Here is a 16,741-nt window from a genome sequence, read left to right on the forward strand (position 1 = left end):
CGCTCATTAAAAGACATATATATGCAGACTTGCTCCCGGCGCTAATGAAAGTGCCCATAGAGATATGGCATAGGATACTCAAATATGAGAAAACTGAAAAAAGTGCCCGGACTTTAAGATGGCCTGCTTATGATTCGGATTTTGCACCTGCAAATAAAGATAAGAGATTTATACAGTGGTTACATAAGGGTATAACAGGCTACTGGAAGATTACAGATAAAAATGTACTAAAAGACTACCAGCAACTCCAGAGAAGTTTTTACTTGGAAAGACAGGATTTCTTTAGATACCTCCAGCTGAGGCACCATTACGACAGAAACATAAAATTCCTAGAAGAGGAGGACACGGGCTTGGTTAAAATCTTCCTTGACTCTTGTAAGGGGAATGCACCAAAGAAACAGATATCCAGATTATACAAATGTTTACAAACAAGTAGGAATAATGACACAATATATATTAAAACTAGATGGGAAAAAGAGGCTGAAACAACAATACATGACGACAACTGGTTCAATATGTGTAAGGCTGTGGTAATGACCTCGAGCTCAGGCCTATGGAGGGAATTTGCATGGAAAAACACAGTGCGTTTTTGTCACACGAATGCTAAGAGTAAACAAAGTAAAGACCCCGACAAGGCTCAGTGTTGGAGGAACTGTGGATGTGTATCTGCAGGACATTTTCATATTTTTTGGGAATGTGCCAAGATTGTCCCCTATTGGCTGGTAGTGATCACAGAAATCAATACCATGATGGGCTTGAACTTGGCCCCTGATTTCACTGTGTTTTATCTATGTGATTTGCCACAAGGACTGAGGAATTCAGACAAATATCTTTTATTGATATTATTGGCTGGTGCAAAGAAAGCCATAACTCGCAAATGGCTAAACGTGGATCCACCGTCATCCTTGGACTGGATAGGTATTATCAAGGAAATTTACACAATGGAGAGACTGACTTTTTCACTAAGACTGGCTGCGGATAAATTTGAGAAATACTGGAAAAAATGAGACCTTTACTTAAATGGAAAAATATTATAATTTCTGATACCATGTTTCAATGCTGTTGTTCAGCTATTTGATCTGATTGTACCATAAAGGGATATGTCCTTTTTTTTTTTTTTTGTTCTTTTTTTTTTTTCTTTTTGTTTTTGTTTGCTAGCCTGGATGCTCTGTGAATGTTGGGGGTCTGAGTGTTTTGTAAAAAATTATACAAAACTGTCAATAAAAAATAAAGTGTAAAAAAAAACCCACTGTGTGTGGACCTCAGCTAACAATAGGCTACATTTAAGTCTGGACTACATGCTTTTATATTGAGGCAGATTTTTCACTGTTTTTATTCCATCAGCAGCTCAACATCATGAGCAGCTTTGACATAAAGACATCAAACTCAAGCTGACTTTAAACTGGATCTACTTTTAATACAGGGGCTCAAAAACAACTAACATCTTTATTATATATCAGGACAGAAAGTCATTTCATCTCAAATGGAAAACAGCTTTATTTGGAATAATCAGCACTATCAACTGGTTTGGGATCTCCACCAGTTTCATGTCTTTACAGCTTCTCCAACAAAGTTCCTGTAAAATCAGCATTTTGTCTTTATTGGTTTGATAGTAATTGATTATTCAGTCCCAATCTGCTGTCATCTAAAGAACAAAATGATGTTTCTATGAGTCAAAAAGCTCCAGATGTTGTCGGCTTCACAAAGAAAACAAAGATTAGGAACTTAAACACAAAGTGTTTGGAGCCAAAATGTTCCCAAGCTGCTCTTTTTGAAATGGCAGAGGTACAGTGGTGTCTAACAGCACACTGTGGAAGGCAAACATGTTATTGTTGGATGAAACTTCATGAATCCTTTGTAGATTTGAGCTTTTGGAGCCTTTCTTTTCTCTTCAGGTGTACAGAGGCTGAGGAGGCAGGTGAAGCAGGTGGAGCTGTTGTAATGCTGGCAGAGGGTGTGTCTTAGTAACTCTGTGAGGTAGAACTGGATCCAACATTGTGGATGTGTTGATGTTGGAGCCATTAAGATTCTCTGGCCACACTGTAGGATTTCCCTGTGATTCACTGCGGGGGCATTTTGGAGTCTGTCAATGAAACTCTTCATATTTGTGTTTGACACCAGTTTATAGAAACAGACAAATGTGTCATGCTTTTGTTCGGCCTCCACAAATATACACATTTGTTCATTGGTTGGACTTTTGGAAGGAGACACATTGAAAACCATGTTAATAAGATCTTGTTGTTTCCTGTGGATCCGACACAGAGAGTGGACTTCAGACAGAAACCGTGGAAGAGATTTTAGAGGCCGTGTGTGGCAACAGGAAGTTTCTGTATGTTTGCTGATCTTACATGTGGAAAACAACACGTGATGTTTGTGAAGTTCTACAATGATCATTGTTCTGACAGCATTTTGAGTGGGAACAGTTCAAACTGAGAGTAGTGGGAGTTATTTACTGATTGAAACAAGCTGAATGTTTCTGTGCACGATGAAGATCAGCAGCAGCAGCTCAGCTGATCAATGAATTGACATCTATCAGTCATTTCATGAGATGAAGTCATCAGCAGACATTTGTTCTAACTGTGTGATAAATGTCAGAACGTCAGGGCTCTGCTTTAGTCACTACTTGATGATCATTGGCTCATTGTTGAATCCAGTGGCCCAGTCTGACCTCTGACCCTTTGCTGCAGGTCTTCTGTGTTATCTCCACTTTCATGTCTGATCTTCTGCTGTATCGTCCAAAATAAACATCTGAATCATTTCCAACACTTCAGCAGATCTTTAGTTTGGGCAGTACAGTACAAAGTAACACATATTGTACTATACTGCCCACTTCCTGATCTTATTGGATCTGTGTGTGAGGTTGGTGAAGGAAACACATGTTTACTGAGTGAATCGCTGCCATTAGGAACTAGTTTTTATATCACAGCCTAGAAATCACACAGGACCATTTCTGCAAGTGAAAAGTCGTCATTGGAGGAAAATAATTGTGTAGTTTGTGCGACTGTTGTTTGTAAATGAAGAATTGTCCCAACTACATGTGCTGCTGACCTTTGACCTTTTCTTTAGGTGCACAGAGGAGTCTGTGGAAACATCCAGAACTGAGGCAGTGCTACAGATGTCTTCAAATAAAGTGGTGTATTATCCATGTTTTCTATGGATCACATCCAATATCCTGATCTAACAAGCCCCCTTTTTGTGGATTTTAGAGCCTCTGACTTTTGCTGCGTCTGCGTCTCATTTCAAGCACAAGAGCAAGAAGTGGATGAAGAAATGGGGCGAGTGGGGTCAGTGTGGTGCATGTCAGCTGTGCTCATGCTTTCACAAAGAACATGTGTATTCATTGGCAGCATTAAGGTGCACTTTAGTCTTCATAATAATAAAGTATTGTGACTTTATTATTGTGAATCCTCACAGTCATGTTGCAGCTCTGCTTTGCTTTAAGAAAATGTTCTACCAGGATGTTACTTTCCTAAACGTGTTCTCCAAATGTTCCCAAAGACTTTGTTCTAAGTAGTTCTACATGATGAATGTTAGATTTGTATTGTGATTGTCATTTATGCTTAGAAATATCTACTTATATATTCTTAGAGTTTTATAATTAGGTGTAGATTGGTAGAGGTTTGATCCTTAATAGTCTGCAAGCTTTGTGTGCATTCCAGAGCTCTCTGACTTTCACACCCACATTTTAGGAGCATGGGAGAGGTCGTACCTTGTCTTATTGTTTTATGGTAGGATAAACGTATCTATGTCTGTTTTAGTCTAAGTGCCTTTTGTTTAGATGGACGGCTCTGGGGAGTCTTCCTGGGGTCACAGTTTGACCCCCACACACAAGGTATTCTTTGTTCACATGTATACCTATGTCATATGTTAATGAACCTATGCATATTCATGTAACCACAATAAAAGAGCAGTGTTACGGGGGAATGGACGAGAGCAACTGGGGTCAAGCGAAGGAACGGCGCCTGTCCAGTTCTCTCCCGTGCACGTGAAACATAAAGAATGTTGCCTACTCGGGTCTTGCTTGTTGTGTGATTACATTGCCTTCAACGTTCCAGCGAATAGGTTCAAGCTACAAACCTATCATTAATTGGTCCTTCGAGCCGGATCCCTGGAGTCGGCATTCACCGAGGAGAGAACCCTGACGTCAGCGAGACGTGAGAATTTGTCATCGGGCCGGTGGATGAGCTGTCCGTTTTCTCTCCTTGACGAATGACGATCGGCGGGATCCGAGGCTGATATTACACGCTAAGCAACACCGAGTAAGTTCAAAGAGCCCGACTCTATAACCGTGTGGTTGTGTTGTTCTCCGCCACTTTGTGAGGCGTTGAGAAGTTCGCTAGCGATAGGTACAGACCACTTTGTGAGGTACTGTAGTGAGTCCTCCGCCACTTTGTGAGGCGTTGAGTTCTCCGCCACTTTGTGAGGCGTTGAGAAGTTCCGCGGAGTCCAGACTGTGCTGGACAATAGGCCTATTTTGTGTTGTTGTTGTGTGAATGCTGCGGAGCAGGCATGGTCTGTGACACGGTTGTTGTTATCATGGGTTCCCGAGCAAGTGAGACTGCCTCACAGGGAGACAACACATTTTTGCAAGAATTTACTCCCAACAGTGCGAGGTATTTGTATTCTCATAACTGTTATGAGCGTAAACTAGTCACAGGAGAATCTCAAATGTTAGAAGTTTTCAGGAAAACAGCAGCCTTGAAGAGCGTGTGGAGTAGGCCAGCCCACATCAGCAGCAGTTAAGATATGCTCTGGTGAATGGCTTCCCCCACCCCGTGCTGACACAAAATGTTTTAGATGATTCTTTAGATTGCCCTGATCAACAACAGCCTGTGCTCCAGACCATTACTTTAACCAGTTGTTAAAAGTAATCTGCATTAAGCTTAAGGTTGCTCAAATTCAGTACAATGACATATGAGATGAAGTAAAATAGATAAATATTTTACCTAATGACGTGCATAGAGGCACTTGACGTGTTTGAAAACTGCCATCCTAATATGAGCCATTGTTGAGATATAGAGCACACCTCTGAAAACAACTATTATGCTGAACCCTATATGAAGCAGTTGAAAACTACATGATGGAGAAGCTGAGTGAATATGAAAGTGTAAGTCTTTGCCACTGTGGGCAAAGCACGCAACCACTGTGTGAGGTTGTGTTGCTGTCTCTTCTGAGCTGATGAGCAAGCTACACATTATCAGATCAGGAGCTGGCTGAGAACTCATCAAAGAAAGGGGAAGAGAACTATGATAACTCGAGTATGTAGCGTATCCGTGAGTTCAGCTTCTTCTTTCAGATGCGCAGCAGTTTTCCTGGATCTTGATTCATGTGTGTAGAGTGTTCATAGCATCAGCATCATGTTTTTGTTTATTTGCTTTGTTGGGTTGAAAAATAATTAAATAAACTTGTGATCATACTTATGGATCACCATGGCACATATCATCAGCCATATGTTTTATTTATGCAGATGGAAAAAAAAGTGAGTGTGAATGTGCCTGAAGTCGCAGTGTGTGTGTGCGCTGTGTAAATGTAATTGTCACAAATTGTGAGGGCGGTGATTCTGCAGGTCACCAGTTATAAGAAAAAAAAAGAGTAAAAAAGAGACAAAATCTACATTATAGATGAAAAATAATAGGAAAAAGGTTTTGTGTTTATTAGCCAAGAACAACTATAATCTCATTTTCTGCTTTTAAGAAAGGAGAGTTCTGTGTGTTGGTTAAGCAGTGATAATAATGGAAATGTCTTAGTTTTGTCACTTTCAGATGAAACGCAGACCTGGATCAATTTCCCATATGCAGCAGTCGGAAGGAAATTATAGTTTAACATCATTGGAAACATTCGGGCCAAGTTTTTGGCTAACTTATTTACAACTCCATGTGTCCCTCATCCTCACAAGTGAGCTCTCACTCCTCCCTGAAGACAAGGAATGCAGTTCCAAAGAGCAATAACATGGCAGATAAGAGGCAGCAGCAAAGTCCTGAGCAAAGAGTCCCAGCAAGCAGCAGCAGTGTGGACAAACAGCATCGGAGAAGAAAAGCAAACCCATCATCCTGACTGATTGGATGAATGACACTGTGTTTCCAACAAGCTGCAAAGTCACTGTGCTTGTGAAAAGGACTTTTGAGGAAAACTGAGGAGACTGTTGGAGTTTGACATTTGCCACTTTCGGAGCAAGATGGCAAGAAAAGACAGTGGAACACAGGACAAAGCTGAAGAAGAACTGCCGGCTGTTGGACTGTTGAAGTGGGAGAGGACAACAGAGTGAGAGCAGTAGGTGAGAACACAGAGGAATGCTGTTGTTTAATGTGGGAAATCAAAATTTGGGTTAGCAAACCTGGGGAAAAGAAAACTGACTGCTTAAGTTGGAAAATTGTGAAGGAATCTGAAACACTGCAAAAAGAAACATATACAAAATCACACACACAAGCAGAACATGCATTAACCCTACTAACACAAACAAGAGAGCTCATGAAGATTAGACACCATCTTAAGCATGTGAGCCTGTTTATCATCTTGTCCAAGTCACTTAGTGTGATGAGAAGTGATGCAAAGATCAGTGGACTCATAGCACATTGGTTACAAAATGATCAAATAATAGCAGAGAAGTGTGTAGGAAAGGCAGCTTTAAGAACATGCCCTGCTGGAGATGCGACTCCAGACACATTGATTAAACCTGCCTAATAACAGAAACACACATGCAATGAAAATAGGCTTGTTATCTCTCATCAGTGTTAAAATAGTGTAAATTTAACAGAGACTTGTTATCAAATGCTGAATTTACCCAATGCTGACAGTTAACTCTCTGGGTTGCAGGACAACAGTTTAATTTTTGTGGGAAAAAAGGAAAGATTCTGGTTTGACCAACCAGTGATCGGACAATAAATTTAGTTGTTAATATAGTAAATTGGGAGATGCTTTCTGCCTGATTGATGCAGCACAAGTAATTTACTGTATGAGGGAAATTCTATTTTTGTGATAATATTTTGAACATGCATTTCTGTTGTCCTGTCAACTTAGTGGGTTAATAGCTGATATGCAAATTAGGTGATGGTTCTTAGATTAATGAAAGGTGACTGAATTCTAGCACGAGTGAATGGGATGTGTTGGAGTTTGTTAGAGTGGAGACTCTAAAACACTGAATTTCCTGTTTTGATGTGTGAGTGAATCCTGCACCCAGATACACAACTCTGAATACGTAAGAACAAACGTTTTTTGTAAAATACCTGATGACGTCACATGTTTTATGATGACGGGGAAAAAGGAAAACTAAATAAAATCTGTGGCCTAAATGAGTAAAAAGTACAGTCCTGGGGATTAAAATTCATAGCTAATGAGACATGAGGCTTATGTTGTGTGTTGTGTGGCTGATGGTTGGTTTGGAGTTTATCTAGCTGATGATTTCTCTTTTGTTGTGAAGTTGCGCCTGCCAATTAATATGATGGTATGATAAACCATGCTAATGGTATGATTTACCCTCCTGAGATGAGGAGCATGTGTCATGACTTAACGAGGCCTTTTTATTTTGATACTTTCACAGTGCACTGAAAGTTTTGTTTGATGACCTCGTTTGAAGCAGATCTGCACGATTAGAACCGAAGCGCTATACGACACGTCGTCGAGAAAATTGTTGCAAGTGAGTTTCTCCACATTAAAATGGGCTCAGGAGAAAGTCACTTATCTGGGACAATTAGAAAATAAGTTCCTGTCCAAAAGGATTCAACGAGGAAATCCAGTCTAAATTCTTTTCTTTTTGAAATGATGTCATTTTGCTGAGAAGTGGAAATGAAAATGCGACAATAATTTCCACTATCAGCAAAGAACGAATGAATGAATGCATGAATGAATGAGTGAGAGAAAATAAAACTGACTGACTGGTAAAAGCAGACAGAAGCTGACAGACTGACTGACATCACTGTGTGAAGTTAACCCCCACCTGACAAAGGTGCAGATGAATCTATGTGTGTTTCTTTTTACAGGAGCAGAAAGATGACAACAACATCGAGGTTGCGTGATGATTTAACCTTTTAAATGTCACTTTCTGTGTCTGTGCATCTACCAGGGGTGTCATTCACTACTTTGTGTTGCTCACAGAGGTGACTGTGAGAAAGTGTGTATACACCTGCGCAGCGCTAACATTTCTACAGCATTACAGTTCTTCATGTGATTTGATCATGTGATTTATACCAGGACAGCTGGTTGATGTTTTCCTACTACAGGATTTCTGGGTTCATGTGTGAAGAAAACTGTGTTTACAGGTTATGAGTTGGTGATGCTGTTACACTGTGTTTTTGGGAAAATGTTAAAGGTTACTTTGATGATGTGAATAACATGTAAAACATTCCCTGTGTTGAAACTAGTGTCACTTCTGTCCACAGCTATGGTCTTTATGGTCGTTTTATAGCACCTCTGGACCCTGTCAACTTCTGCCTGACCTCCAGGATTGTCCATGTGTGTTGCTGATGTTTGTTTGTCTAAGAGTGCATGTAGAGGATTCAGCAGAGACGGACAAGTAACATGAGAAAGCAAATAAGAGATGCAGTGTTTGTGGAATAGTTTGATATGGGGCTCATTAGCTGGCCACTACTGAGCTCCTAGTGTTAAATACATGGAGTGACTTTGCTTAAGGGAAGTCACCGATTACATTAATGTTAACTGAGTACATGGGATGATCCATGTCTGAGGCAAATTATGCCAATAATTGTAGTTTACTGATTTGAGAAAACCTGCACGTGGTACTTGTCCTGCTGATGCTGAATGCTTTATTGCTACTTATGATACAATTGTTTATAAGTGTGAAGTTTGATTTTACTTCCAGATCTTGTTTTCCAGGCCATGATGGTGTGTATGATGGCTCCAGGCAGAGCCAGATGTGAAGCAAACTTATTATGCAAAACACACTAACAGCTTTTATTGCAGGGTTACAGAGCTACTCCAGAGGGGGGAGACACCCTGATGTTGCCTGGGACATGATCTAGCTAACCTTTTTCTTTCAGACAGGAATCTAGGTTTGATGAGTTGACTCATGGGAGTGTCCATGCGTCAAGAGGAGGGGTCCAGAATTACAGAGTTACATGAAACTATGTTTTCTATGTTTTCTAAACTATGTTTTTATGATTTTTGTGTGATTAACAGTTAGTCAACAGGTATTAAACCTATGCAAGTGGTGCATCTGTGTTCAGATGAGGCTTTGATGGTCCATAAATGAAGCTCACTGAACTAAAGAATGTGGTTTGATGATGCTTTACATGCTCTCCAAATAGAAGTTTTTCCTCCTAGCAAGGAAATACAGGTGCAGCAGTTAAAGTATTGCTGAAAGGAATCTCCTGAGAAATCTTCTGAGGCCCAGTGAGAAGCAACCCATTCCAGGCATAGCTGACAGTCCGGGCAGTGGTTGAGGCCAAAGGTCGAGCTGTTTGGGGCCCATCATGAGATCAGACTTTGGAGCCACAGCAAGAACCATGAAGCTGCATTGGAATGAGAGCTGTGCCAAGGGGGCTTTCCAGAGGCCAACAGAGGAGATTGTGGATGACAGACGGGCACCTGAAGGATGAGGGGAGCGTGCCAAGCTCCACCGACAGAGCAGGGGGAGTTCAAGGATGGCATCATGATTCTGTGAGAAGCACAGGAACCAGAAGCTATGGTGGTGATGACAGCAGTTTCCTATGAACATCACCTAATGCTGTGTCACTGTACTGTGCACACGATGGCACTCTGAAGACTGCTGGGATCATAACAGCAGTAAGATAACTGAATCCAGCACCCTTTCCACAGAGGGTTTTCCTGCAGAGGATGGACAATGGAGGAGTCATAAATATCCCCCACAGGACAAGGAGGCCTGAAGTGAGGTGATGGGGGTTGGCAGAGGCCATAAAACTAGAGTGCTGAAGAGGTCTGCAGCTTTCATGATGTTGACAAACAACAAACTCAATGTATGTTTGAATGTCTATTCTACATACATTTGGACTCTGGTCCTATGAACAGTGATGGAAACAACTGGAAGAGACATTTATGATGTCCTGCAGAACTTAAACCACCCTGTAGAGAGACGTGTGATTTACATGTCTTGCAGAGGAGCACAACCAAGCTGGAGTGATCTTGAAAATGTTAATTTCTCTTTTGACCATTAACGATTCATTTGTTTGCTTGTAGGATGCAGTTTACCATTGGATGAGATCAATGAGAACTTGGATAACTGCTAATATATTTGTCAAACTGTGTACGTTTACATATGCTGAGTATAAAAATGTTTGCATTGACACTGTCAGACATGACGTGATCATAACTGGGGACTTTTCTAGCATAATTGCCAAAAGGGGGGAAATGTTAGATTTGTATTGTGATTGTCATTTATGCTTAGAAATATTTACTCATATATGCTTAGAGTTTTATAATTAGGTGTAGATTGGTAGAGGTTTGATCCTTAATAGTCTGCAAGCTTTGTGTGCATTCCAGAGCTCTCTGACTTTCACACCCACATTTTAGGAGCATGGGAGAGGTCGTACCTTGTCTTATTGTTTTATGGTAGGATAAACGTATCTATGTCTGTTTTAGTCTAAGTGCCTTTTGTTTAGATGGACGGCTCTGGGGAGTCTTCCTGGGGTCACAGTTTGACCCCCACACACAAGGTATTCTTTGTTCACATGTATACCTATGTCATATGTTAATGAACCTATGCATATTCATGTAACCACAATAAAAGAGCAGTGTTACGGGGGAACGGACGAGAGCAACTGGGGTCAAGCGAAGGAACGGCGCCTGTCCAGTTCTCTCCCGTGCACGTGAAACATAAAGAATGTTGCCTACTTGGGTCTTGCTTGTTGTGTGATTACATTGCCTTCAACGTTCCAGCGAATAGGTTCAAGCTACAAACCTATCATGAAACATTCACACTAAGTTTAAGAAGGACACACAAACACCATCTGTCCTTTCATCATGTGTACAAACGTGTTCAGATGTCAAATGTACCGTGAATGGATGCAAATGTGGATCGTTCCAATAAAATGAGACAGTTTTGTAAGTGGATCACAGTTTGAAGTTCATTGAAACCTATAAGAACATGTTATTCAAACCAACTTTATCCAACAGGAAGAAGCATCAGGGGAACAGGAAACATTCAAACATGTTTACTGTAAGAACTGCACAAAGGAAGGAAACACAATCCTACACACGACCACTTTAAAATGGACATTTAGCTTTTCAAACATCAGGGAGTGCTGCAATAACAACACTGTGCCCATTCTGATCAGACTGAAAGATTTATAGAGATTTATCCATGTGCTGGAAAAGGATTTGATATCAACATATATGCAGATTAGTAGGAGCATTTTCTTCATATTGATTTAGAGTTCAGTACTAGGAATATGTAGAATTAACATCTGTGTACATGACGAGTGATGAAAACTTTCAAAGGATGTCAGAATTGGTGTCTCTATCTGTGACTGTCCCAGAGGAACCTACCTGAGGATTATTAAAGATCTGTCTATCTAGAAAGACTTGCATTGATTCACAGTGTACAATTCTTTCTAATCTATTAACATCTTCCTCCAAATCCTGTTTCTGCTGCATCAGAAGGGCTCAAACCTCCTGCTGTTGTCTGCTGGACCATCAATTCTACTTTATGATGATCTTCAAAGATAAAAACGTGAGTTTATTTGTGAACTCTGTGAAATGCGTCTGATGTTTAGTTTGAACCAATCCTGTGTCAGCTGCAGCCACATCATTGCCATGCATACAAATGGCTGCGTTCCTGTTTAGACCTGCTGGCTGTCAATGGGCTTCATTCCATTTCAGACTGCCGGTGGTCGCTGTGATCTAAACTCAACATGGCTCCTGTGTTAGAAGAGCCTCTGATTTTAAACTTTGTACATTGAATAGTTTCTTTCCAACACTATGGAGCTACCAGCCCAGTATATGTAGCCCACAGTAGATGGAGTTATCAAGCTGCACTGACAAACATCAGGACTCATGTGATCCCTACATGTGGACCTTTCACACATGGATCCAAGTGCAGATTCAACTCTGCATTACATTTGACTTCAGCTGTTACACACTTTCATTTTCTAGCTGTGTCACTTCCTGCTTTTTGAATCAGATAGTTTATCCATGTCCACAAATGTTTGGCTGCATATTTGTATCATCTATATTTTCCAGTCTTCATACAGCCGATATTTCATGTGGACTCCAATCTGCCACCTGCCATCACGTTTTCAGGGTTCATTCAGTGTTGAAATGTAGGACAAACAGCAGCACATGTTCTCTAAATGTTTGCAGTCATTTTAAATGAAGCTGATACTACATGAGACATTTTCCACATTTATTGTCTTTGAACAGAGAATAATAAAGCCATCAAACATATACAGGCTGTGCAAATACAAACTTCTGTGGTGCATTTGATGACCTGCAGAGGAGAACAAGTCGGGCTTTTCAGCCCTAACACAACCTCTTTGTTCTCAATACTACAAAACCTTCAAAGGCTGATATGCAAGTTTGCATGAATCACCAACACAGTTGTGTTTGTTTCTAGTATAGTTATAAGTAAGCTGATCAAATATCTGCTGACTGATTAGATCCAGTATCTATTACAGATGAACTGGATATCACAGCATGTTGTTAATCCGTCATATCAAACTAAACAGTGTTGCTGCTGTAAATATCCTCCAATAAAGTCAGATGAGGGCTGCTGTTGCCAGGTAACTATGATGTCACACTGGATCTTCTGATCTTTAGCATCGTAGCGCTCGAGTCTGATGTTGGCTCATGTGTTGTCAGACACCAACATGACGTTCTACTAGTCAAGGCCTCACCTTAACCCACTGATGCTGATCACACAGACCCACTAATAGAACTGTTTTATCAGGTTTATGCAGCGTCACCATTAATGTCACATTTAATCAGACACATTTACATTACAAGCCCACTACAACCATTATCAGCATGTTAAATTACATTATACATCTGCACTGATTTAAAGTATTTTAACCTGATTCACTGTTTCCACCTTAACAGTTCATTCCTCAAATCAAACAGGATATTTGACCCTCAAAAAATGTACCAACAAACATTTTTGCAATAAAATATTTATTTTTCAACTTTTAAAAGTGAAATCAAACAAGTGTATTTACAGTGAAACCAGAGTGGAAGCTGCTCATATAGAGTCCAACCCAGGCTAAAGTAAGTTGAGTAGAGCAGCGACATCAAAGTGTCGGCTCTCTGAACACGGTGCAAGATCGCCATCTGCAGGACAAAACTAGTTTTTCTCCTCGTCAACGTCAAGATGACGTCATCGTACAGCAAAACATGCAGATCAGGTGACATGACTGTCTGAGAGGCGGAGTTAAACTGTGGCAGGTAAGCATGTGGAGGAGGAGCAACAACATGACGCTGGAACATCATCATTGCATTATACAGTTTCCTCTCTAACTGGATGCAGCTGTGAACAGGAACAGCTGTGGAACCAGGGTCCTGAGTGTCATCTATGGATGAATGCAGGTCAGTGTGTTGCTGGTGGAGCTGATGAATCACATCGTCCATCTCACGATGGAGTCACAGCTTTTCTTCAGCTGCTCTGCTCTTCAAATGTAAGGCATCAACGGCTCTCCTTTCAGCTCCGTTGGAATATCACCTTCTTCTGTCTGACAAATATTCATGAAACAAACCTGACAAAACACACATAAGAGAAATAATACTTTTGGGAAACATTTGGTGACATTTTTGACTGTAGGTTAATGACTTAAGCATTGATTAACAACTCAGCGTTCTCCGTGAGTCATGTTCAAAACCATGAAGGGAATTTCATGACAACAGGAGGCTCCAAATATGCCAGTAACACCAGTTACATCTAATTTTTCTGCTGCTTTTGTGACCAAAGTAAATTTAAAATGGTTTATTTATCAAACACTGAGGTACATTTACAAGTGAAATCCAAGCAACTCAGCAGGAGACTGTTTAAGAGCATTTTAAAAGCTCAGCATCTTGAACCATCTTATCAGCTTCATACTTGTGTTTAATGTGTATTAATGATGGAGATCATTAGATAACACCTCAGAGACTGATCACCAACAGACTCCAGTGGACATAAGAGGAGAAAATATGATCTAGTGTCAACATTGAAGGACTGTTCAGCCTGAAACATTTTTATATACAGAAATATGTCAAATGCTGTTAAACTGTATGATCTGTATTGTGTTACACTGAGGAATGACAGTCTAGTGTCCTCAGTTGTTGATGAAATACTGAGATATGAACCTGCTCGTTTGAAGCTTTATGACTAAAGAATTATTGTACATGAATGAAGACAACAATGATTTTTATTGATCAGCTACAGAAACATGAATTTATATCAATCCCTGATACAGCAGCATAACAGAATGACTTATTTCTGATATCGTTAAGATATCAGGTTGGAAAATGTTGAACTTAAAGTATTAAATGACCTCCAGAAACATCAGACAGTGTTTCCACCGTAAAGTGTTGCAAACTCCTTCAGCAGAAACCTGCACTCTAAAGAGAGATGGTGAAACAGCTCAAGGAGAGCTGCTGAAAGGCCGTCTGAGGCTTTATCACTGTAGCAGGCCAAAGCCCATACAAGCTTCGGGTTCACAGACACAAAAAGCAACTCTGCAGTTGCAGAGCTGACCTACCAACAAGAGGCAAAGATAAGAAGTCATTAAACATTTGTTTTTATCCTGAGACCCACTGCCCTCATATGGAGACATGGTGGTTCACGTCTCCATATGTTGTTCACAAACATGTTTATCTCTCTTGTGTTTACCGCGTGGGTCTGTGATTCTTTGGTAAATGTAGCTCTGACTCAAGCCAAGCCGTTTCATAGTAGGTTTCCTATAGAGAGACGAGCATTATGGGAAAAAAAAAGAAAACAAGCAAAGAAAATATCTATTTTAGAGCAATTATGAACTTATTTAAAAGAAATCTGAAATCCCAACATTTATGAATATAAATAATGATTAGCTACTTACAGTCCAATTCTCTGGAAGGTGGAGAGAATTTTTGTGTGTTTTCCTAATGCAGGTTCTGCAGAACACATGAGTACTGCTGCGTTCATACACCAATATTCTCCACGTTCTCTGCAAATGATGCAAATGTTTGTGGATGGTGCTGAGGATTTATATCACACTTGCAAAATGTGATATTTCAGTGAATCCCACAGGCTGAGTTCTTCTCTCTTTGCCTTACTGTTTGCTGTCTCTGAACCAAAAGTGCTGCAGGTCACATTATCCATGTTCTCAGCCAGTGGTGTGACTGGTGTGGGGACAGGTAAACCAGTCTGACTGAAGCTGGGAGGTGAGGACTTCATTGGTAGATGTGAACTGGATTAACTGGACAAACATGCAGACAGACAAAAAGTCTAATGACTAAACCAAGAGACCTTTGGGATGGAAAGTGTCAAACGTCAGGAGAGATCCACTAGTTCTATACAGTACATGCTTTCCTAGTTACAGCCAACTGTACAGCAGCAATTTTAACATGAATGTTGATCGTGGCTCAAGAGTAGTCAGTTTGTCTTGTAATCGTAAGGTTGTCGGTTCGAGCCCTGGCTTGGACAGTCTTGGTCGTTGTGTCCTTGGGCAAGACACTTCACCTGTTGCCTACTGGTGGTGGTCAGAGGGCCCGGTGGCGCCAGTGTCCGGCAGCCTCGCCTCTGTCAGTGCGCCCCAGGGCAGCTGTGGCTACAATGTAGCTGCCATCACCTGTGTGTGAATGGGTGGATGACTGGATGTGTAAAGTGCTTTGGGGTCCTTAGGCCTGTATTATACAAATACAGGCCATTTACCATGAAATTGTGGAGAAATACTGAAATAGAAGAACACTATCTTCATTTATGTCATTAATCTTTGGTCAAATACGTGTCACGTTACATTTGTAGCAGTTCCAGCCACACATTTACACAGGTTAAAGCAATATAAGTCAAATATGAATGTTACATTTATCCAGCTGACTTCAGTATTAACTATATGACCCAAAATCACAAAGTGGAATTGGTTGGACTACATGAATAACCTTACTCATTTTTAATTATGAATCAATCTATTAAAAGGCCAAAAATCAGTATAGAAAATACTTTAAAAAGGAACATTGGAACGTAGCTACTTTAAAACTAAAATTCAATCAAGAAGAGGTGAGCATCCAAAATCCTAGAAGAGGGCTCACAGTTTAAAAGGACCATCATGGCACCAGTTATGAGAGCAGTGCTGCTAAGGTTTCAAAACTCAACCAACTACTGTCAGCATGCTGTCCTGAAAATGACACCTCCATCAAAATGTTCTTTTCTTGATATTTCAAACCAAACAACAAAAACAGAGCAGCTGAGCTCCACATGCTCCAGTCAGTCTGATCAGAGGCCATAAAGAGGCCACTCAGGATGTCCTTCAGCACAGAGACAAGACTGCAAATACAGAACCAGTCTGAGCCCACACTCTATGATGATACTATGATGATCAAACAGCTGATCAAACAGGTAAACTCTGTCTGGTCGGTTCCAACCTGATGATTCAGTGAGTGAACGGCACAGAAACATGGAGTCTGTCAAAGGAAACAGCAGTTAGCATGAATTTCTCCATAAGGCTTCATATTCAGACACTGAGCAGCTGTAGGTGAGCTGAACATGTCTGATGCTGAAAAAAAGAGTGACACAGATCAGCTGTTGTTTCCTGGAATCAAAAGCTGAAGTGATGAAGATGACTTCATAGTAAATAATGTCAGCAGCTGTGAGGAAACTCCAGAT

The 16,741-nt window shown here is 40.6% G+C and overlaps 1 protein-coding gene across 1 annotated transcript in view; it reads left to right on the plus strand.

Moving 5' to 3' along the window:
• Positions 1 to 877: 877 nt before the first annotated feature.
• LOC116333456 (ribonuclease inhibitor-like) overlaps positions 878 to 16,741 on the plus strand; it is a 47,036-nt gene continuing 31,172 nt past the window's right edge. Inside the window, exon 1 of the mRNA XM_039603084.1 lies at positions 878 to 918. Coding sequence (XP_039459018.1) covers positions 878 to 918 — 41 coding nt within the window. The remainder of the gene's footprint in view (positions 919 to 16,741) is intronic.

The sequence above is a fragment of the Oreochromis aureus genome, linkage group 3, assembly GCF_013358895.1.
Source record: "Oreochromis aureus strain Israel breed Guangdong linkage group 3, ZZ_aureus, whole genome shotgun sequence".
In the NCBI taxonomy this organism is placed as follows: domain Eukaryota; kingdom Metazoa; phylum Chordata; class Actinopteri; order Cichliformes; family Cichlidae; genus Oreochromis; species Oreochromis aureus.